General features: G+C 47.4%; 1 protein-coding gene across 4 annotated transcripts in view; it reads right to left on the reverse strand.

The window, feature by feature from the left end:
• COL27A1 (collagen type XXVII alpha 1 chain) overlaps window positions 1-23027 on the reverse strand; it is a 184924-nt gene that overhangs the window by 94994 nt on the left and 66903 nt on the right. For all 4 annotated transcript variants that reach the window (XM_040083099.1, XM_040083097.2, XM_058423083.1 and 1 more), the window contains 5 exons: window positions 20696-20749; window positions 12876-12929; window positions 7648-7701; window positions 5720-5773; window positions 731-775 (listed from right to left, as the gene is read on the reverse strand). In XM_040083099.1, the coding sequence (XP_039939033.1) occupies window positions 731-775; window positions 5720-5773; window positions 7648-7701; window positions 12876-12929; window positions 20696-20749 (261 nt within the window). The remainder of the gene's footprint in view (window positions 1-730; window positions 776-5719; window positions 5774-7647; window positions 7702-12875; window positions 12930-20695; window positions 20750-23027) is intronic.

The following is a 23027-nucleotide window of genomic DNA, read 5'->3' on the forward strand; positions in this document are numbered from 1 at the left end:
AGAGGGGAAAACAACGTTAAGGGTAGATAATGAAGTTAATTAACGAGGGGGGGAAAACACATGGAAGCCAAGTCAGCAGGATCCATGCACTGAGTGCTGCTGTTTCTCCTTCTCCCTTCATTTGGGGGAAAGCAGCAGAGAGAATCTGGAACAAGGACACTAAGAGAAGGTGTAAGGCTGCATCTATATCTGGCATATGGAACCGTTTTGCTGGGGGGAAAGCACTGCCAAAATTCTTCAAGACTAAATGGATTCATGTATAATATTCTTTAACAGCATTGCAAACAGGGCCTGCTATTCATTGCCTTTTTTTTTTTAAATTTTTACTGCATAGCAAACATCAAACTTAACCAAACAGGGAGGGGGGAGAAAAGAGGAGGGGAGGAACGGGCTTTGGGAAGGGAATCACATATACTCAACACAGCGTGGTTAGTAAAGTCCGGGTGAAATTAATGTAAAAAGACAAATAAAACGGGAGGATGGTGAGCTGGTTTTCCTTCCCCCAAGTAAACCTGGCATGGCTGAGCAGTAAAAATTAGAAATTAAATTGAGAAACTCGAAGGCAGTCTCCTCCCACCGTGGGTTGATGCTGGGTCCGTGTGTGTGCTCAGACCCTGGTGTGTGCTGAGCTGCCCTGGAAGGAGCTGGCTGCACCACGGCCAAACCAGCATCACAGCCAGCAAAGCCACCCCTCCTTAAAGCTCCCCTGCTGGGAAGTGGGAAAACTCACCTGGTCTCCAGGGTGACCTAGTGGTCCAGGGTAGCCTTTATATCCCTGTCAAAATAGGATGGAAGAGATGAATACTAAGATACAAAAATATAGTAAAATAATCTGGGTTTTGGTTTCTATTTCTCTTTGCAGGTGCGACTAAAGGTCTGAGGAGAAGCAGGATTTTTAGACAGCGTTACACAATCTTGAAAACTTTCATCAAGCTGCTTTTGTGCTTGCACCACCCAAACCTGCTGATGTGCCCTGCTGGGCTCTGGGGGGATACCCACTCCAGAAGGATTGCTCCATGAACATATTTGGAGTGGTCTCCAGACTCAGATCTATTTCTAATCTAGACCTTGAGCAAGGCTGCTTTTAATCCTCAGGAAACCACAGGCCCACAGAATGAAATGCTGGCTTTGGGCACATTGGGGACTACAGCAACATGAGCCACTCGTATTTCAGAGCCCTTACTTTTGCTTTAGAGTCTGAAATGCCACAGGAAACACCAGAACAACCATTTACTGTCATAGGAAACTTCAACTTTTCTACCTTGAACTTGTCCAGCTTACAGCTTTTCTAATCTAATTACAAGATCCAGAGTCCTTCATTATGAAGCTACTAAAAATGGTGATCAAGCTGCCTCTCAGCCTCCTCTCTCTGCTGAATTAATTAGAATGAGTTCCTTAATCCACCTTGCTTACTGGCAAGTGTTTCAGGCTTCAAATAATTCTCACAGGTCTTCCATAATGCTGCTTCAGTTTGTCAGTATTTCACTTTTTTAGGGGATGCAGACACTGGAGCAGCCTGTTTGACTGCAGACTGAGCACTGTGTGTCTTCTAAGGGTTTCTCCTAGATTCACCTAGAGCTCCTTTCAAACTGAGCGAATTCTGTATGTGATGGACACTTACTATTATTTGCCCTCTTCTTTATTATCTCGCTTCAGCTGTTTAAAACAAACTTCCATCAAGAGAAGCAGATCAGGAGATTAAACTCAGTTACAGAGATGACTGTTTAGCTGGGCTAGCAGCAAGATTTGGAAAAAAAAATAATAACAATTAAAAAAAAAAAAAGAGCAGAAAATTTAACTTGAAACAAATGGGAGAGAGAAAAAAATAAACATGGAACAATCCTTGCACAAATACTAGAGAAATAACAAATTGCTTTCAAGGGTGGGTTACAACTACTTGTGCCTCAGTCTCTGCTACTCACCCTGTGCTGGCCAGGGCTCCAGCACACCTCACGTGTCTGTGCACCCCACAGGGAATGTCCCTGCTCTGGAAGCCATCACCAGCCACAGGGGTGACCCAGCACTTGGCCTTTGGCTCCACTCACCACATGAACCAGGGACTGTTTCTGCTCCCAGGTCCACACCTCTGCTTAACAGCTTTTTTATTCTTCCCACGGGCTATTCCAGACCTGCAGCCTGAGCCTTTGCTGGCAGGGTGTGCAACGCTCTCAGCCATCCTGGCCACTACCCGCTCCCCTCTGCATTCCTCCTGCCTTGTTATTTCAGACAGTCTGGCCTGGAATGGTGTTGATTCCCTCCTCACCAGTTCTCTCCTGCTTGGCTTTGCTGATCTTCCGTGGCTCTGGACAGAGCTTGCACCTTCTGGCAAGGCTGACCTGAAAGACCCTCGTTTGAACCGCCTCGAGGGTCCTTCCTCCAAGTGCTGGGAGAGAATTTCAGTCAGAGATTCCTCATTGGAAGTGCCTCAGCAGCTCTTGGAGTAGGATGAGCACACAGGATTCCCTGCCCCTCTGCAGGAATCTGCCCCACGAAATCCTCTCCTGCTCATCCTCTCCCTGGCTTCTTGACAGAGGCTCAGCAGAGAGGAGGGAGGCTGCTCCACCATGGCTGGGTGTCTGGCCTGAAGGTGAGAGCTGCCAACTGAAACATCCCTGGGTTCAGCACTCCCAGTCATTCCCTGGAATTTAGATTTCCATGGGGTTTTCTCCTGAGGCCTCTGCCCAGCTCTTCCAGTCTGGAGCAGGAGCTACCTTGTCTTAGACAACTGGAGCACCAAGCTTAGGTATATCTCACTTTTTCCCTGATAAGAAATATGTGCCTGGCTTGGCTGCTCTGAACCCTTCTGCTCCAGCTGGGTTTCTGCAGGATGGGTGTGTTGAGCCTGCAATGTCCACCCAAAGTAGATGCTTGCATGATGGTCCCTTGAGATGCTCAAAGCATGTCCTAAACTAAATTCTGCACCAGTTCTGTAGTGGTGAGTGAATGACACTTAGGTTAAATGTGTAGACACTCTGCTACTGTTATGTTTTATTAAATATCCTCCTCACTACATATTCTGGGCCCTGGAGAGTTTCAAACATGGATTTCTTCACAATATACCCCAGTTATTTCTTCCTCAGGTGAATTACAATGAGGGAAAAGCAGAAAAGCTTGTGTATGTTAAAGCTAACTGCAGTGTGAAAGTATTTACCTGCTAAAATCCTCTTCAAATAGCACTAAAATGACAGGGCAGAGGGTATGAAAACAACTGCATCTGCTCTTTTATCTGAACACTTCCTGATGATTACAGGGCACTCCAAACAAAGGGATGTGATTTAGAAAGGAAATTGCACTCCAGTGAAGGATTTACTCATCTGTGATGATATTTATAATCTACTCTCTCCTAGCTAAAGGGATCATCCTGCACTTTGGTAGGAAATGTGAAGAATAAAGGGGCCAGGGAATCAGACCTGCATACAGGATGTTTTGAAGCACTGACCACTTCCCAGCTCTGCCTTTGCTCTCTGACTCTCAAGAAGTTTTGCCTCTCTCACTGCTGTTGTTTTCTCCTCTGGAGCAATGATGCTGCTCTGCTTATATCTGTCTCCAAGGCAGCTGTGGTCTGCAGCCCCAAACCAAAAGCCAAAGCCCACAGATTCCTCAGAGGCACCAGAGGGACAGGCAGAAGGAACATCCAGGTTCTGCAACCCTTCCTTGGTCTGCAAAAGCATCACTCTGTGTGGAGAGGATGAAAAATACACCTGCTGCTTCTAAGGCAGTTTCATGGACTCGTAGATGTGTGGAGCTAAAACAGCTTTGGGGGTGCTCTGAGATCAGCCTGTCCAATCCTACAAATCCACTGCAAGTCTGTCAGCATTCCCAAGGCAGGCACTGAGGAGTGAGCCACGCTATCCAAAACCACACGCTGCTGGTTGTGGCTCCAGCTCACGCTGCTGAGACGGTGGTTTTGTTTAGTGGGAAAAGCATTATGTTACTCCCAGTGAAATATTTTGCCCATTTGAAGGTTTCTGCATGGTGTTCTCTGATCAAAGCCCTGAGAGCCCTTCATGCAGCACCTCCATGGAGTGAGAGGAGGGATGTCCATTTCCAAAGTGTTGCTGTTTTCCGGTAGCCAAGATATGCTGCCCACCTTCAGCCAAGCACCAGTGTATTTTCACTGGGAAAATGCCAGCTGGGAAACCAGATTTAAAAAAAAAAAAAAAAAAGGAAAAAAAAATTTTTTTCCAAACATTTCTCCAACAGCTGTAATTTTTTTTTTAATGCAAGATGCTAATAAAAGCCAAGTTACACCAAACCCACTGCCAGACTAGAGACTAGTGCTACTGGGAGGTGTTTTTAAGCTGCACCAAAGGAAAAATTTCAACATCCAACTTGCTCATTACTTGAAGAAACAGAAGCATACCCCTGCCTTTACCCTGTCCTTGTGGGAGTTAAGATCAGATGTGAAGGCCATGTGCTGGACTTGGGAATGTTTGTTCAATCTCCTATTCCTTCTCTGCTTTTTCCACTATGAGTGCTTGCACTCCTGACATTGCATTTTGCTGATCGTAACCACAAGGTTTTGTTTTATGAGCTGTTATACCAGGAAAATGGTATTCTTTGCACCCTATTAGTTAGAACTTGTTTGTGACAGCAAAAGATCCATAATTAATCACTCAACTGCTCCTACTCCGCGCAGCACCCCGAGCGTGACCAGCCTTGGAGTAGAAAAAATAAACTCAGCCCCTCCTCTTGGCAATTTGGTTCTAGTATAAAGCATACAACAAATAATCCTGGAGAGGGAGGGTTCCTTTCAGCCTCCTCCACACCTTCTTGCTCTCCTCGGAGCCTTAAAACACACCCGAGGAGGTGTTTGTGTGCAGCTAATTGACCTGAGGAACAGTGCATGGTCAATGGCCCATTGACTGATGAGGTGATTGAAACAAGATGCTAATTTTAACTGTTCCCTTTAGCTGGGGCAATACTGGCGTGCTGGGAGGGGGAGTTGTGGCCACTGAGCCCCACTCAAACAGCTCCCTGCAACAGCTTCCAAGAAAAGAAACCAACCTACCAAACACAGCCTGGAACTGGAAACTCAGCTGAAATGCCCTTGACATATGAAAGATCTGAGCTCCAGGTATGGGTGGCTGAGGTATTGCTGTGCAGACTTGAATGCATGGATAGAGACACACACACACCCTGCTGCCTCAGGAAAGCAGGGATGGATCTTGTGCTTTATCCTTACTTACCCTTTTCTAGGTGTTAATTTGTTTGTGATGTTAACGGTGTTGAAGCCTCCATATGGAAGCAAATGAAGTAAAACCTGACCCCAGTGCTGACAGTCTCCAAGAAAAATAAAGAGGGAATGCACACAGATACATTTCTGAAATGTGCTTTTACCAGGACAGAGAGTCACGGTTTCCTTAAAACGCTAGCACTGTTCTGAGTCCATCCTCTGAGTACTGCTGTTGGTTGGAGATCCCTTTAGATAATGCACTGGCTGCACCAGGCCTAAACTGAGCTTGCTGAGGAACACCCAGTGCCAGGGTGCAGAGGGATGCAGAATACAAAGAAGGAACAGAACTCTGTAACCAGAATTTCATTTCATACTCTTCCATAGTCTTTAAGCAGTTGCTTCAGCCTATCTCCCTAGGTTATACACCTGCTGAACAGGCATAAGGCTCTTTGGGACCTTTAATGAAATCTTTCGGGCAGAGTTAAAGAAGAAAATTTTAAAACAAAATAACTGATCTAATTCACTAGAAAAGAACACTCTTACCTTTCTACCAGGTGGCCCAGGGAACCCAGTCAAACCAGGTAAGCCCACGTCTCCCTGTAGGAAGCAAGCAAGTTCAATTAGTTTGCAGCAACATTTTCCCTATGCCTACTGCCGTTACCGCAATTATTTTGCTGACACCAGCCCCCAGCTATTGATATTTCTGGTTCTAATCACAACTCTTCAAAACCTGACTGGATAAGAAGAGTAGATTTAAAACAACATCTCTATTAACTGGCTCATATAAATAATAACCCCAGTTAATTAATGGCAGCTGCTGCTGGAGTCCAGCTTTTCGCAAGCAGAATGAATGCGCTTTTTTTCCCCTCAATGATCTCATTCAGTCACATGCTTCATTCGCCTTTCAATAGGCATTGAAATCGCCCAGGCAAGGAAATTTTAGATTTTAAATGCAGTAAGAACAACAGGTACCTCCTGCCAAATCCTGTGATTTGCTCTCTCACTCTGCTACCGCGCTGGCTCAGCCCATGGCTCCCGTTCGGATGGTGCTGTGGTGCAATTGTTTAACCTGCCTGTCTGACACGGATTGAACCTTTGCAGGCGGCTAATGGGAGGGTTTATTCAGTGGCCTGTACTTCTGAAAAGGGATTGCATCACACCCCAGCTGGCAAACCCAAACCATCACAGAACGGATGAGCGCATTGCTGTGAGACCTCTCCAACACCCAACCCCGCTGTGTGAGCCCACTTGGCCTCCTCTGATCAGGAACAAAAAACCCTGGAGTGCCTTCTTACTGAAATTCAGCAGATTTCCAGTATCTAGCTTGAAAATTAGGCACCACTCCAAACTCCTGCTGGAAACTCCTTATTTCTATTACTGCTGTCAGGAAAAAAGCCTTGTTAATGCAAGCTAAAGGTGATCTGGATCTCTCCCTTTTTGACACCAAGGATTATCTTCAAGAAAAGAGTTCCAGACCCTGCAGGTTGATGGTTTCCACGTGATGCCACTCCAATGGAGTGCACCAAAAGGTATCTCATGGTGTTAAATTAACAGCACCGTTTAAGACTTCTGAATGTTTTCTAGCACTGCCTTCCATCTTGCAGTTGTGTGGCCACTCTGTGCTTTATGGAGGCATCTGGTGTCTAATGAAAGGTCCAAGCTCCTTATGGCTGGTGTTTTCTATGAGCTGTGCATTTATAGCAAGGCTTATAGTGAGAGGAGGAGAACCTGGACACGAGTTACCAAGGATTGTGCAGGCATCACTGAAAGAGCTAATTGAGGTCGATAATGTGGAGCCCTGATTGCCCTACTGTTCATTTCTAGAATTCTGTGAGGGCTTGTTGCCTCAGTACATGTCACTCAGCTGTGAAACAGCAAAAATGGGAGTTGTAACTTATTGAAAAGAATTAGCAGAACTCTGATCCTCACAAACTGCTAGACCCAGAAGGCAGCTTTCCTTCTCAGCTGGGTGCTTTGTGTTGGTTTGAGCAGCCCTTGGTGGAAACCCCTCAGGGAGGTCCACGCCTTAGAAGCCTCCACCACGAAACGGGGCTGCAGCATGAGGCAAATCCCTGCTCCTCAGCAAGAACATCCTTTCCTTGGCCTCCAAGGTTTTTACTCCTTACACTGGGGTTGCCTCTTGCTGCAGCTGCATACCCACAGCGTGGTTGTACCTCAGATGTGCTACTTGGCTGAAGTAGCCACGTGCCTGTGGCAGCAGAGACTTCAGCTGGGCTGCAGATTGTGGATGAATTGGATAAACACTCAGACAACAACACCATGGCAGGTGGGACCTCAGCACTACAGTCATTGAGAGATACCTCTCTTTAGTCCTGAATCCAAGATCTGAGCCTTACTTCCCAGTCCCAAGCCTACTCAAGCAGCTGGGATGCTTGTGGCTGCAGTACAGACTCCCTGTGTGTGTGTGCACAGGTCGAGAAGCCCACCACGGCCTCAGGGCGACATCTCACCTTCTGCCCATTGCGAGCTTTCCCCGGTGACAGCCCAGGATCACCTTTCTGACCCTGAAACGAAAAACTTACATTAGTGACATAATCCAAGGGCCCAGCCCACAGACGTGGTTCTGCTTCCACCAAAGCCTCCAAATTAGAAAAACATTTTGTTTTATCCCAGTCTCCCCTGACATCCCAAATGTATTAAAGTGGCCTGGAATAGCTGTTCTGCTGGGGGTGGATTTGGTGAGTGATTCCTGCTGCTGCTAAAGAGTTGAGTTTTAAATAGTAGTTGACAGTATTCAATTGGCTAAAGAAAGGATAACTGGAAGAAAGCAATGTCAGGACTTTTAATACTTATTAGAGCAGACAGCTGCGATTCCTTCCTTGTCTACAACTACCATCACAAAATTAATTACCAAGCCTGTTACTGGGGCTGAACCATCCTTCTCGACAACTCACTAGATGCTGTAGCTTTTTTAACTGTAAGGAACAGATGAGACTGCAGAGAAAGTTGTACTAATTAGACACCCCCAACAGGCAGAGCAATTGTGAGGCTCCCAGGCTGGCAGAGAGCGGCACACTTGACCTTGAGTGGCAGTATTCCTTATTTTCCTCCTTAACAACCGTGATGAGGGAAATTACTGTTTGAGGCTGTGATCTTCTGAAAAACACAGGCTGGAATCTCAGCAGCCTTTGACCACCTAATTCCAGCAGATTCCTTTGGAAATCCCACTTCAGATTCTCAAGAGGTGGAAAGGTAATGTGAACACCTAACAGGGGAAGAAATGCGAGCAGGAGAATCTAGAAGAGATGGAAGCGTGCCGGGTTCTTTGGGTAGGGGAGAGGTAAAGCTTGGCACACGTAACATCTCTGCTGGCACAGCCAAGATGGGCACCCCAGGATCAGTCACTATCTAACGCCCCGTGAATCATAAACAAGCCACCAGCTCTGTGTGCCACATCAGCACAGGACAGCTGGGAGGGTTAATGAATGGCTGTCAAGTGAAGGGCTTGGAGGGAAGGGGAGACCCAGAAAGGAGCAATACTGGTTATTAAGTGGCACTTCTCATGAGCACCACAGAGCTCTGGTCACAGCCAGCTGAGCTGCTCCTCCACACAGCCTCACTGTGAGTGCATTTCACGGGTACTTCCCACCTTGCACAGAGTGTAAACCCCCCATCCTCCTCCTCCTCCAGCAGCCACCACAAGCTGTGAGACTCAGGAGTGAGACTGCTTGGCTCTGGACTGTAGGGAGCACTGCTGATTCAAGGCAGATGTATCTGCACAAATTCTGAATGAAGGCTGCCGGCTTTCCAAACAGTAAATGAAGTCATGCAGATAATCTTGCTTTGCATGCAGCTGTTATCAGGGCAATTCTCCCACTCCTTGAGCTTCAGAGCAGTCAGTGGGTGCTGCCACTGCTGGGAAGAGATTAGAGCTGCCCCTGGGATTGCTGAGTGCTCATTTCTACTCTGCAAAATTAATTTACTGCAGCAGGTAGACACCCACCACTTTCCCTAAACCTTCCCGTGCGCTCCACACAATGACTTTGAGACGTGGAAAAGAACTTGCGTTTTCCCCTGGGAAACTCCAGATCACATCTGCCAAGTCTGTGCTTTGCACTGGTTCTGAGTTCAGCACTGCTGAGACCATCACACAGGTGGAGAACTCAGCCACAAGCAGGATCACACATCCCCAGGATCAATCAGCAATGGGACCAGCTGGATGTGAGGGCTGAAATTGTGGATTAATTGCTTAAGCCTTCTTACACAGCAATGACAACAGGGGAATTAACCAATTAACCTAAGTCTTGTCCAGCCCAAGCCATAGCGCATTTCCCACAAGCTTCTCTCTTTCCCATCCTAACTTACTGAGAACACTTCTTCCTCATCTAAAAGAAATTGTTTTCTTCTCGTGGTTTTTTTCCTACCTGAGAGAAGTCTAGAGCTGTGCAATTTAAACATCTCAGTTTTGCAATCCCACTAATACTATTTTAAACATCAGTGAGCCAAACTGGTGAGCAACCCTAAAAAGAAAAAGCATTTGCTAAACTGAAAATTCAGTATTTTTCAAGTACTTTAGGAAGAGATTTATGCAGAGCAGCAAATCATCCTAACACCTGATGCCTAAAGCCTCCAGGTGAGAGACTCAAACCCAACTCTTGCAATGGCTTTTGAAAACACACCTTGTCTGACCATCTTCCTAATCCCAAAAGCTTTTAGGGCATCCTGAGAGCTACATCTAGTTGTCAGCAAAAACACCCCTCCTGTCCCCCAGCATCTTTCAGGTGACAGACCCGCTCACAACCCCAGCACAATTTCAGGTGACAGACCCGCTCACAACCCCAGCACAATTTCAGGTGACAGACCCGCTCACAACCCCAGCACAATTTCAGGTGACAGACCCGCTCACAACCCCAGCACAATTTCAGGTGACAGACCTACTCACAACCCCAGCCCAGCCCATGGCTATGGCAGGGTTTATCTGCAATAATCAGTCTCTGCCAACCACACGCAACAGCAATTTTACAACTGCCAAGGACAAGAGGCAGAATGCAGAAAGTGGCAAGAATCCCTCTCTAAGCAGTTTCACATCATGAATTGCTGAGCTAAGCACCACAGGTTAAATTCCCAGGTGGCACAAGCAGGTGTAATGCCACTGGAGCCAGGGGAACCGTGCCCAAGCAGATCAGCAGGATTTTGGCTCAACAGCTACAAACAGCTCCGTGCAAAAGATCAGCTTCCTAACTCCAAAGAATTACAACTGCTCAGCTCCAGTGGTGAGAATAAAGTGGGCTCTGCACAGGGTTGACTGTGAAATGCAGAGGCACAACTAAAGATCTACAGCCAGGCAGGAGACACCTAACACCACCCAGAGCCTGCAGTGCCACAGCACAGCCCTTGCACAGAGCTGCCCAGCCTTACAAGGGCTCTGGTCATTCAGGTGATAAAAATTATGCTCCTAGGCCCCTTCTTAAGTGACAATGACTTGGTGTTAGTCATGGTTTCCAAGCTGTATCTATACGGGAAACTTCCTTTCTTAGATTGCTGGGTTTTTTTGTGGGATTAACTGCTATCTCAGCCAGACCAAGCCCAGCAGCCACATGATGGTTCTCAGCAAGAGAAGTTCCACTTGGAGCTGCTCTGCCCTGTTGCTCAGGCTGAGCTTTCCCAAGTCCACAATTTCTGCCATGTGCTGGGTCTGTTAAGAAGATTCCCGTCACTGAAAGTGTCCAAGGCCAGGCTGGAGGGAGCTCTGGGTGACCTGGTCTAGTGGAGCACATCCCTGTCTGTGGAAGGGGGTTGGAATGAGATGAGTCTTCAGGTTCCAACCCAAACCATTCTTTGATGATCTTATGATGAAGAAATCAGGTCCCAGGCACAGGCTGACAAGCAGTTAAAACATCAGGGGGTGAAAAACACTTTTTGGGGTCCATTTTCTGGGACTCCTGTAACACCAGAGAATTGAAGAGAATGAGGGGAGTCAAAATTCTGGCATCTGATCCCCACCTTCCAAAGAGCATTTCTGAGGCAGAGATGATGGAACCATGGCTCACCAGTCTCTCCCTGCTAGAGGTGAACCTTGGCCATGGCCTGGGCTGAGCTCCAGCTCTCACATCCCATTGCAAACCAAATACATTTTTGGTGAAGAACCATGAACAGACCAACCCTGCAAATGGTGGCTGGACAAAAATAAAATATATCACAGAGCCTGATGACACCAAATCTCTGCTGCAGACTTACAGCTCTCCATCCACTGAGACTTCCTGCTGCCAGACTGTGCATTGAGATGGAGGAAAAATGCTTAAAGTAAGACTTAATTTCTATTACGTGACCAACTGAATAGAGCTTTATGGCCAAATGATGATTTCTGACAAGTCATTAGGCTAAAAGCATTAAAAAAAAAAAAAAAAAATCTTGCAGCATAGAAACATAGTTTGACTCTACAGCGTGGACCAGGCTGGAATTGCAGGGCTGGAAGTTAGATAAAAGAAGTTTGATTTGACTTATAAAACTCAACAAGTGTGATCTGGAAGTCATTGATGGAGAATAAATGCAGAACACTAAGATGTAGAACTTTTACAGGCTCATTTTTCAGGCTGCATGTGGAATTTAAACCAGCTGCTGTTCACCAGCATGTCTCCAGTGCCTAATTTTTAATCACGTAAAGGCGGCGTGCTAAGTTTCCAGAATCTTTTTCCCAGAGCGTCAATAGTGCTCATAACAGCTCTGCCTACTGATGAGATCATGAAAAGACAGAACTGTGCTCACACCTTTCTCTGTTTGGCTGAGAAGCTCCGTGGTCCTGAAAATCTCCCTGGTCCTGAAAATCTCTGTTAAGTATTGCCTCTCCAAACTCTATTGTTCTTTAGTCCAACACAGATGTTATAAAACATAAACCTATTCCTTTGTAAACAATCATACCAAAGCAATCCAAACCAATTTTCCAGGAACTTCAGTCTTTAGGTAACACAAAGCTTTATACAGGGAATGAGCTGGGAATTGAAACACCTTTTGGAAGGGTTTTGCTGCACGCTGGGGTAGGACCCCTCCAAGAGCCACATGTGTGTGCAATCCCAGGCACAGGGAGAGGGTCCAGCTGCAGGGGGTGACTCCCACCTGGAGGGAAGGTGTGTGCAGGAGAAAAGGACAGAACACAGGGTCCCTGGCACTGCAGGAGGTCTGTTGTGTGCCCTCCTGGGAGAGGTGAGGGCCTCTAGAAGGAAGCCATGAGATCAGTTTGGGAGGATTGATGGAGTGCAGAGTTCCCAGAAACTCTGGAGAGGGAAAGATTGAAGGAGTTTCAGGAGGAGGAGAGCAGAGGAAGGTGCTGCCAGGCACTCCCGTCCAGGCTCAAAGGCAGAGGAACAGGCTGCAAAATCCAGAGGAGAGAAATGAGAAAGCAAAGAAAGTCAGAGCTGGTGGAGCTCTGGAGCAAGGATCCCGCTGCCCTTGTCTGACATAGCAGTTTGTGTCCTGGCACAGGCATAGCTTAAGCAGGATCCTAATTTGGCAGTCTTTGAAATTCAGGAGAACCAAGGATGGAGGCACTGAGCAGGATCTCTCTGGGCACAGGAGAAGGGTCAGCTGTGCTGCTGGAGAGCCCCTGTGAGAGCAGGAGGGAGGGAGAAAAGGCTTCAGCTACTGCCTTTTTCCCCAGAGCAGGATAAAAGGAAGCTGTCCTTCCCCAAGGATGTCCTGCGGGATGGGAAGGTGAAAACTCCTCACACCAGCTCATACTTACTTTCAGTCCTGGGGGGCCAGGTGAGCCAGGGTTTCCGTGGGGGCCTGGGGGACCCTAAAACACACAACAAACACAAAACAGAGTTAAAAGGAGATGGTGGGAATCTGCATTAATCCTAGAGCAGCCAAAAGCTTCTGGCTGTGCTGTGCCAGACTTAAGCCACAGCCCCGGAGCCCTGGGGCTCCCTGGCAGGGGGAGGGTGGCACTGGAACTCAGCTGTGGGTTCCCACCAGCCTCTATGGAAGGGGATGTGTGTCTGTCACCACAGGATACGTCATGACACTGAGATTATTTGGGCAAACCAAACATTCCACAGGTCAGGGGAGTCCAGGCTCTGGGAGGAGCCCCAGCAGAAGGGGATGGAAGCAGGGAGTGTACGGGGGTGTTCCCAGCTTTTTTTTTCTTTTTTTTTTTTTCCCTCAGAATTGAAGAGAACAGAAGTAATTATTAAAGGAAAATTGTTCAGCTCTTTAGGGTGAACTCATTTTCCCTACAAGCCAACCAGATTTCTGCCTTACAGGTTGGAAAGAAAATGGATAGTCAGACAGCAAAACAGCAGTGAGTCCATGTAAACCCTTTAAATCCATATTTCACTTAGTTAAATCTATATTTTTCCTTAATTCTCACAAGGCAATGACACTGTCAGAGTATCTACCTCAAATCACATACACCAGTATCTCCTTTGACATCATATTTTAGAAGCACTCTGCATATTTTCCGAAGACTATTTAAGGAGTTATCTGGAATAAGCAGCTAAGAATAGTTTATGCCTGGATTATATACAGCACAGAAGATCTGCTAACCTTTCAGGCAGAAGTAATAACAATTCTAAGTCCTCTTGAACACGTTCCTGGGAGATGAAACAACCTGAAAATTCAACTCCAAGAATTCTGCCGAGAACGTGTGAGAGCTCTGCACCACCACGAGGAGGTCTCTATGTACCCTCAACTTAGGTAGGACAGGCAAGGGGATAAAAAACCACTCAGGCACTTTCTCAGCAAGCTGTAGGATTTCCAATGAGCATTCTGGGGCCAAAACCTTCAGGGTGTGATTTCCAGGGAAAATCAGTGCAGTTAAACATGCCACTGCCAGCCAAGTTCAGTGCCCTTGCTGTGTTCTGAGAGAACACTGGTGCGCTGATCTCCATTCAGTTTTATTTTTACTGCATTTTAATAGAAAATAATGCCTTTTTAAATTGCATCTTGTGGTACAGACAGTTGCTGAATGCTCAGTGCTATTTCCCAGCACGCCGCTCTGCTGCAAGAGGCTGTTTAATTAAAAGATTGAGACTGAACTTTTCAAATGGCGGTTTTTACCCAAATTAACGTCCCATTCTTAAACTCCTTCCAAATTTTCAGCCAGAACCCAAATACATTTATTGCCCCGTTCTTAATTTCCTTCCAAATTTTCACCAGAAATCCTCCTGTTAATTCCCAGTGAAACTGAAAGAACTTTAATTAAAATTAGGGTGCTTGAGTATCAGCTTCTCACTTGAACACCCGTACAGCTGGTGTAGCCAGAGTTCCTGGACACTGAGGAGTCTTAAATAAATTCATCTTCCCAGCAAACTGTGGAGTCACCTGCCCACCTCACTGGGTGGAACACTGAAACAGAGACTGAAAGTGCTGCTTAAGGGAATTCAACAAGTCTGTGGTTGCAAAAACGCTTCAGCCCAAGTCTTTCAAGTCTCAAATGTGAAGGAAAGTGAATTATAAGTGACAGAAATCAGACCAGCAAAGTCTCTATAAAAGACGTGTTCCTTTTTTTGCTTGTACACACGAGCAATAATCGAGGTAGCACTGAACAGGGTTCATAAATCCTGCCTGCTGCTGGATTTGAGGGGGGAATTCAGCTGTAATTCAACTTGGAGTGAGGCAGCCTGGCCCAGAGCCCACAGCAGTGCACTCATTTGAAGTTTGTGCTCCACCATAGCCCAGGGCAGGCTCACAGCAGTGTCAGGCGGGGGGGAGCAGCTCGGTGCCGTGTCACTCCCAGATGAGAGTGCTGGTTTCCAGGAGAAAACCTGGAACGTGGGAAGCTCAGCTGCCAATCCAGAGCTCCTGGGTAAGGGACTAGTCACACCCCCAGCAAAATCTGGTGCAGGCTCTTCCAGAGTAAACCAAAGCACAGCAACAAAACCCTAAAAAGCCTTAAGCAGAAGGAGGGGAGAAGGGAGGAAGAATGTGGTCACAGTTTCTAGTGATTAAAGTGGGATTATGAAAGTGGAGACACTCGAGATAAAACAAAGCCTTCACCACTGAGCTCAATGAGTCTGACAGAGTGTATCCAGTGTAACCCAGGCAAAGGAAGGTCAGAGACTCATCCTGTCCCTAAAGACTGATGTGATCCTATCCTAGTGGAAGTGGCCACATCCTGGTGATGAAATGATGGTGGGAAGTCCAGTCTGGCATGAGGGGAACTGCTGTGACCAGTTCTGGGGCTTGTGTTAGACATCTGAAACTGCTCTGGCAGCTGTGGAGAGAAGAGGGTGTAGTCTGCCAGCAGTCCTAAAAATTGTAAAAAAATAATTGATCTTGATGTGTTCCAACATGGTGAGTCCTGAATCTGGGATTCCGCCCACATTCTTGGCACAGGAGGAAGATGCTGTGTGGTACAGTTAGATGGGCTGAGTAACAAAAGGTGCAGGATAGCAGCTGCCTCAGGAGCTGTCAGCAACAGTTAATTGCTATATTGGATTAATTTGATCCTGGATTAATTCAATTTACCACCCCCACCTAGAAATTTGGATTCTCCTAAATATATTTATCATCAATACATCAGTCTTGCTCTTCTTATCTACACACAGGGTAGGACAATGCTGAGACCACTAAATGAAAAAAACCCCCACTGCATGTGTCACTATTTGCCCGAGTGCTCATTTCCCCTCCTCTTTGGCTTCCTCTGTCTGCTGAAACAATCCAATCCAGCAGCAGGCAGACCTGCATCTGAAACATCCCATGCCTTGTACCAGAAACTCCACGGAAAATTTTACCATGGGGCAGCAGCAGCCCGAGGCTAGGCGGTGGCACGGAGAGCAGAACAATCCCTGGATGTGTTCTCCAGGCTGGGAGGGTTTTCCCATCTCCCTGGAATGTCTCCTGTGTGAAGGATGCCACTTGAGAAGGACACTGAGCCGCCCAGCTGAGCTCGGGGATGCCTGGAGAGGGGACCCTGCTCCTCACAGAAGCGCTTTTATGCCCAGTGGTTCACAGCCCACAAAAATTAACAAAAGTGTAACTGTGTATGGCTCCCCCCAACCCTCCCAGCATTCACAAGGAAGGGGAAAAAAATCCTCCCAACTCCTGCTAAATGCTAGAGAGCAGCAGTCAGAGGAATGACCGCTCATTAGAAACTCATTATGTCTTGGGGTTTTCACTGTGTAAAGCAACTTTTTCTGCTTCTGACCTACAGATCCCACTGTGACCTCTGGCTTGCTGAAAAAGAGCTAAATATTTGAAGTGAAGCCAAGCAAACTGTTTCTTTAAACACTTTTCAGAAATTGGAAAATCTTCCTAATGGAATGAGGATACTGGGGAATCTCCACAGCTGACTGAGCTGCTTGTTTCAGGAGGGAAGCCCTGCAGTTTGAAGGAAAGGGAGATTTTTTCCAACCACAGACCAAATGTAACAGGGACATGTTACACTGGGACCTCCCAGTCTTTCAGGCTGCTGTGGTTCACAGGAGGATGGCAAGTGCATCCTGAGGCACCAGGGAGTCCATAAGTATTCCCTTCACCCATGCATTGGGATTGCTCCTGTGATGTTTCAGAGTTTAAATAAACCAAGAGCAATTACAGCACATCAAGGGGTTTTTTTTTAATGCTGATTCTGCCGCTGACCTGTTGTGTGGACATGGATAAAACACCTCTTGTACCTGTGTTTGCTCACTGTTGGAGAAGGAGTGACTTCCAGTGGGACCTGATTTCCTGAATTATTTTGGAAAGTTTGACTGTTGCTCTTTTCTTCCTATCCTGGGGGCAGAGCAAACAACCAAGGCCAGGCTGGACAGGGCCTGGAGCAACCTGGTCTAGTGGGAGGTTCCCTGCCCATGGTGTCAGGTTGGAACAAGATGATCTTTAAGGTCCCTTTCAACCACAATCATCCCATGAATTGCACTCCTGCCTGGCCTCTACCTGGGACTTGCTGTTTCCTTCACGTAGAGACAAAACTGGGATTTCCACAGCCTCATCTGGAAGGCAGAGCTTAAGACCAAGTGTCACTCCTGACAGCACTTCTCTGCAGACCTGCTCCAACCGTGGGCACTTCGCTGGTCAAACTACACCAGTGAAGTGAGCCACAATTTGTGCTGGATGCAGACGTGCTGCCCAAAGCCCCTCATGCAGACAGCGCGGGGTGAAGCTCACAGAGCCTGGGGTGAGGCAGGAACGAGCTGCAGTGGTGAAGGAATTATTGCTCCAGTGGGAGCCCTTTGTTGACAGCTCCTTGTAGAGCTCGTTGGCACATCCCAGAGAGCAAATCCCAGCCCCAGCCTCTGCCTCCCTGGGAGACCCTGATGGGTGAAGAAATGAAAAGGTCAGAAATCAAAGCTCTACACACATGGCTTGCACAGAACTGGGGGTCACCACTGTCACCCAGTGCACCCCCAGTGCCACCACGGTGGAAAAGCCGTCCTGTGACCTTCCTGGCATTTCACATCATATAAAACCGCGGAAATCCTTCATTGCTAACGCTGCCATTCCCTTAGGTCTCACACAGACACTTGATCAGGCACGCAGCACATTTATCCAAGAACAAACAGTGTGGACAGACTTCTTCGTACATCTCCAATTCTTTAATGTGGACATGAAAGCTGAAAACCATCCTAGCTGGATACAGATAGAGAAACCCTTCCTGGAGAGCACACATGGCAGTACAGCAATATCTCTACAGACTGGAGAGCTCCTGAGGTAGTGTTGTTAGCCATTCCTATTGCAATTTGTAACTCATTTCCCTTGGAGTCCCTCAGGAAATAACAAGAAGGAGAAACACCCAGTTTTCACTTGTTATGAAAATGAAAATTTGCTTTCATAGCTGCAGAGAGCAGAGCACAGGAACAGCCTGAATCTGTCTCAGTGGGCCCCTGCTGCTGGCGTGATAGGGTGTACAATTAATTCTGTGCCCCTGAAATGGGGATTGGCTTTTAAAAATGGAGAAACTGTAATTGTCAACAAGACTACCAAACTATCCACACTGCTAGCTTGCCTTGGGTTGCTCTTGGATGTTGAAATCAGAACCTCTTCCACGCTGTTACAGAGCCCGGGATGTGTTTTTGCAAAGCAGGTGGCATCGCCTACATGGAGGAGCCACCCTCAGACTACACAGGCAGGTCTGGTGATACTCATCTGCTGAAAGCCAGGGGACAGATCCATGGGAGCAGCCAGATTTTCTTACAGACTCTCACCCACCACAGTCTCACTCTCAAGGATTTCATTTTACCCTAACCAGTACGGGGGGAGCAAAGAGGAGACAATATGGGGTGGAAATTCTGCACTACACATCAGCATGAGGCAACTTCACAGCTACAGAAAGTCACAAGTCAAATGCTGCTACTGGATTTTCAAATGTGCCAGGCAACTACATAAGCATTAATAATATAGAAATTATGCAAGGTGCAACAAGGGCAATTAATCTCATGCACTAGGCCATAAATTGCATTGGTGACAAAAAGATCCTTCCTTTCCCCTGCATCCAGCACTGCAAAGTTGCCTGCTATGTTCACCTCTCCTCTGGAGCTCCAAACTTGGGCTGTCCCTGATGGGACACCTCATGGCTTATCCATGGGCTGGTGCAAGAACCCTGCAGCTGCTTTTTCTGGAGGATCAGGCTAGGGGAGGTAGAACACGACCTCTGCGATGTTGCACATTTATTTTTAAGTTTTTTGAGCACAACAAAAGCAAAAGATGCGAGAATTCCCCTAAGCCTGTCTTAGTTCCTGGCAGCTCCTCTTTCCAATGAAATCTCTAAACCCCAAAGAGACACAAGGAAAAATTACCAGAAGAAACACATCCCAAAGTCAAAACAATTCAGGCACGGTCCTGTCTCCAGTGCTCCAGGCCAGATATTCATAGAGTGACCCTTCTGCCCCCTCCCAAAATTAGCACAGCCTCTTTGTAGGGGCCTGAGCCAAGCCAGGCTCAGCTGTGCTGAGCACTTCCTAACTGGGAACTCTTTCCTGGACTAATTCTCAGCACCTCTGGCAGGGACTGAGCTCAGAAATCCTCTGTTGCTTATTGTCTTTCAGAGGATCATCTTAAATATAGTATGGAGCACGCCACAGCTGGGGAATAACAGACGATTATGACACAGCTTCCATGACATCACTTCCTTCAGAAGAAACTCAAGTGGAACTGGGATGCAGAGCTGAAATTTGGTCACTCATACAGCAAAGGCAGGGGGTGCAGCTGGGGACTCCAGACCTGGAGCTCAGTTTGCACACCACAGGATTGCCAGAAGTAACACCAAACACCCCTCATAAGCAATGAGCTGGGGTAGGCACCAACTCCCACCTTTAATGGGGATGCCAAAAAACGCAAACTCTGGGCAATCTACTGATGTGGGCGCTGCTTGGGCACTTGTGACGCAAGATACCAGGGCTGATGCTTCACTAAGACCTTCTCTAACATGGAACAGATTGTCCCATCTATAACCACGAGCCTGGTGCTGCCTAACCCTGCTCACTCACAGCCCAAATCAGCTTTCGGGGCTGTTCACACAGGCCCAGGCCCCGGGGGTCCTGCAGACCTGCATTTTACTTTTGGAGAAAGGAGGTGAGTTTATTTTTGCTGGTTTCTGTGAGATCTCACAGGAGCGTAACAAGTGTCCTGGGGGAATGCCGAGCCTCCCAGCTCTCAGCCTCTTGCTTGTTCTTTAAAGACATTACACGGGGGTTGAGTTTTAGCCAAGTATGTGTGAGGAAATCTCCCTCTGCTGCCAGGCCAGGATGCTGCCTGGATCACGCATCCAAATATTCCCTTCTTCCAGCCTCAGCCACTTCCACCTCTGTATTCCCAGCCCACAGCAGTGCAGTGCTGAGCAAAGGGGCTCCGTGGCTGTACCCTGTGGGACAGCACTGTGCTCCCAGGAAAACGGCACCGTGCTGCCAGGAGAACGTGCCAGCGCCTCACCGTATCCAGGTCAGGCACGCTGCCCAGCCCTGGGAGAGCCAGGCCAGAGCACAAGGCTTTTCTCACAGCTAGCTGCAGCACTCGGCTCCAGATGTTTCCTCAGCGCAGCACTCGGTGTACAGAGATCCGCATCAGAATCTCGTTCGGGGAGGAAGAAATTCTGCGGGAGCCATTGCAAATTCCTGAACAGATAAGGCACTCTGCTTCAGAGCTTGAAAAGGAGGCAGAGAGCAGGTCTCAGTCTGGGGAACAAAAATCCTCATTCTCTGTGTGTGTTCAGTCCTTGGTCCTGGACCGTGGTCCCACTAACGAAGGACCTTGAACTAAACAACTTGTGAAGCTGGGGAGAGTGAAGTGGAGTACAAAAAGCAGCCAAAGCTAATATTCAGCAGTGGGTTTGCAAGAAGGAACAGATACTGGAAACAAAATGAGACAGACAGATCTTGTTCTTCTGACAACCATTTGGAAACATCCATCCCCAGCCTTTGCTGATGCCAAACCTTAGCTCAGGGAGGCTGCAAATCACCAGTGTGGCCTCCTGAAAACCTCCAACAGGGAATGAGGGAGAAGGAGACCAGAACTCAACAGAGAGGGGCCTGAAGAAATCATTACTTAACCACAGGAACAACAACAGTCCTTGGAACAACAGGACAGGCAGATGTGAATACAAATGGATGGAAGTTTTAAAGCACTTACTCGGGAACCTCTCTTGCCAGGGGGTCCTGGTAAGCCCGGCAGACCTGGTGGGCCCTAGAAAAACAAAAAGAGGTATTAGTGATGGTTCTGTGACAGGATGGTGCCCCTGACTGTGCTTCAGAGAGGCCCACAACACAAGCATTTGGAGAAGACCTGGGGAGAAGGGCCAGTTACAGCACCACAGCCAAAATTTCTCTTCAGCTTACACTATTACTATATAAAGGGAGAAAAAGCCACGCACAAACACATCTGCAGGAGCACGTATTTCCACAGAGTAGAGGCACAGCATCCCCATCTTTCTGCTGCAGCCTGCGTTGCCAGGCTCACAGCTGTGTCTCATGCCTCCCCTCTCCTGGACCTGTGCTGTACCATAGGGTTAGCACAACGGTCTGGACTCCCAGCTTTGGATTTTCCTGCTCTGTGTTAGCACCTTGGCAAGGGAAGCACATCGTGTGTTCTAATCTCCATCAGCTGGACACGTGCAGCTCTTGGTATTGTCGGTTCCTACATGAGTTATAACATCATCTATGATTATGTGTCACCCCAGCACTTCATATTTTAGAGCAGCAGGTTATGAAATGTAATAAAATTGGTGTTAACGTTGGAAATTCTTAAATACAGCTCTGTAGCAAAGGACAAGTCATACGTGTCAGAGTAGCGAGGGCTCTTGGAAGAGGGTAGGAACAAAGTGGAGATATCAGGAGCCCAGCTGTGCACTGATCTGAAGCAGGTTATGAAAAAAATACTTAACCAATGAGGTTTGAACTCCTTTGAATTTGTTCATCTTTTTTTTTTTTTTTTTTTTTTTTTTTTTTTTTTTTTTTTTTTTTTTTTCAGTGGGCTGGAGAATTCAGATTTCTGGAGAGCCATCTGCAACTCCTAGTAACTCCTTGAAACTTCTTTTCCTCCAAGCCAAACATGTCTGACAAGAATAACTGTTAATTAAAGCGTCTCCCAGAGGATTTATATTCTGGTAGCTTGCTACAAAAGACAAGTTTCCATCGCGTTCAGTGGGGAGACACAACCAGAGCTGCCGACTGAAGGATGTTTGGAAGGCAGCCTGAGCTCTCTGACTGCATGGCAGGGGGACAGCAGCTCCCAGGAGCAACCTTCCACAGGGATGAAAGTGCAGTGAATGGAGCAGGTGCAGGATGAGCCCCACGGCCACATCCTGGCCTTGCTCCCTTCCCGCTGGATCATCCCCGTGGGATCTCCTCCTGCCAGGCTGGCCCTGCTGCTCAGAGCTGCTCAGGCTGCTGCTGCCCATGAGCAGGAGCAAAAAAGCTCATGATCTCTAGTGCAGCTCCCAGGAGCCATCAAGGGCATGATTCAGCAGGAAAAAAATTGACCCAGGAGATCCCTACCCTAAATCTCACGCCCAGGAAAAGATTTTGGAAAGAGAGAACTTGCATGAACCGTACAGGTAACTGATGGATAAATACTGCCCTGCTATTACCAACCCTCCCACACGTAAACCAGCACATTAAGTCGTATAAAGCTGACCTATTTTAAAAGCCAAACTTGGCACAATTGAAAAAAAAGGAAGGCACAAGCAAAGCCCAGTGTCCTCTGTGCTATTAATTTATCAGCACAACAAATAAATAGTAACTTTTTATCCCTGCAGTAGATAACAAGAAAGGGCTTGCTTTAAAAGCGCCTCCAAAGCGCAGAACAGCTGATGTGACACTGTGACACACAGGGACGGACTTCTGCCACCCTATGAGCCACCGCTGCTGCCCAGCCCTGCCTGCCCTGGAGATGTCCAGTCTCCATAGCGTGGGACACTTCATCTGACCCCTCTGCCAGCTGCTTGGTGCTGGCTAACACAGTATTACTGCTCTTTGTATTAACAACCCTCATTGATACAGCTGACCCTCATTTTAGCAATATCCCAGTGTTTTAACCTGCCATTGTGCCAGCTCAGGGCCCCGTGCATAATGCAATTATACAGCTGTGCAAATTGACACGTAATTGTAGGGTTTTTTTAAGCCTCATGTGTAATTGTGCTCCAGAATCCCAGCTTTTATTAAAAATATCCCCTTGCCCTTTTAGTTGGGATGATAACTATCAAACCACGAATCCAGTGCAACTGAGGCAGCACCAGTTTTAGAAGAGTTTATCAGAGATTAATCCAAGTCCTTAATCTCTCCTCCACCAAAACCCATCCCCATTTACACCCTTAGAAGAAGTAAGAGGAGATCTAACTGTCGGAGCATGGCGTTCCCCATGTACCAGAATTGAGGTGACCTTTTCCACCTTCCTGCTAGCAGCAGCTGCAATTGTGCTTGGCTTCTTGAGCAAAAACCTTCTCCAAAAATGTGGGCTGCTCAGA

Source organism: Hirundo rustica, chromosome 20 (assembly GCF_015227805.2).
Source record: "Hirundo rustica isolate bHirRus1 chromosome 20, bHirRus1.pri.v3, whole genome shotgun sequence".
In the NCBI taxonomy this organism is placed as follows: domain Eukaryota; kingdom Metazoa; phylum Chordata; class Aves; order Passeriformes; family Hirundinidae; genus Hirundo; species Hirundo rustica.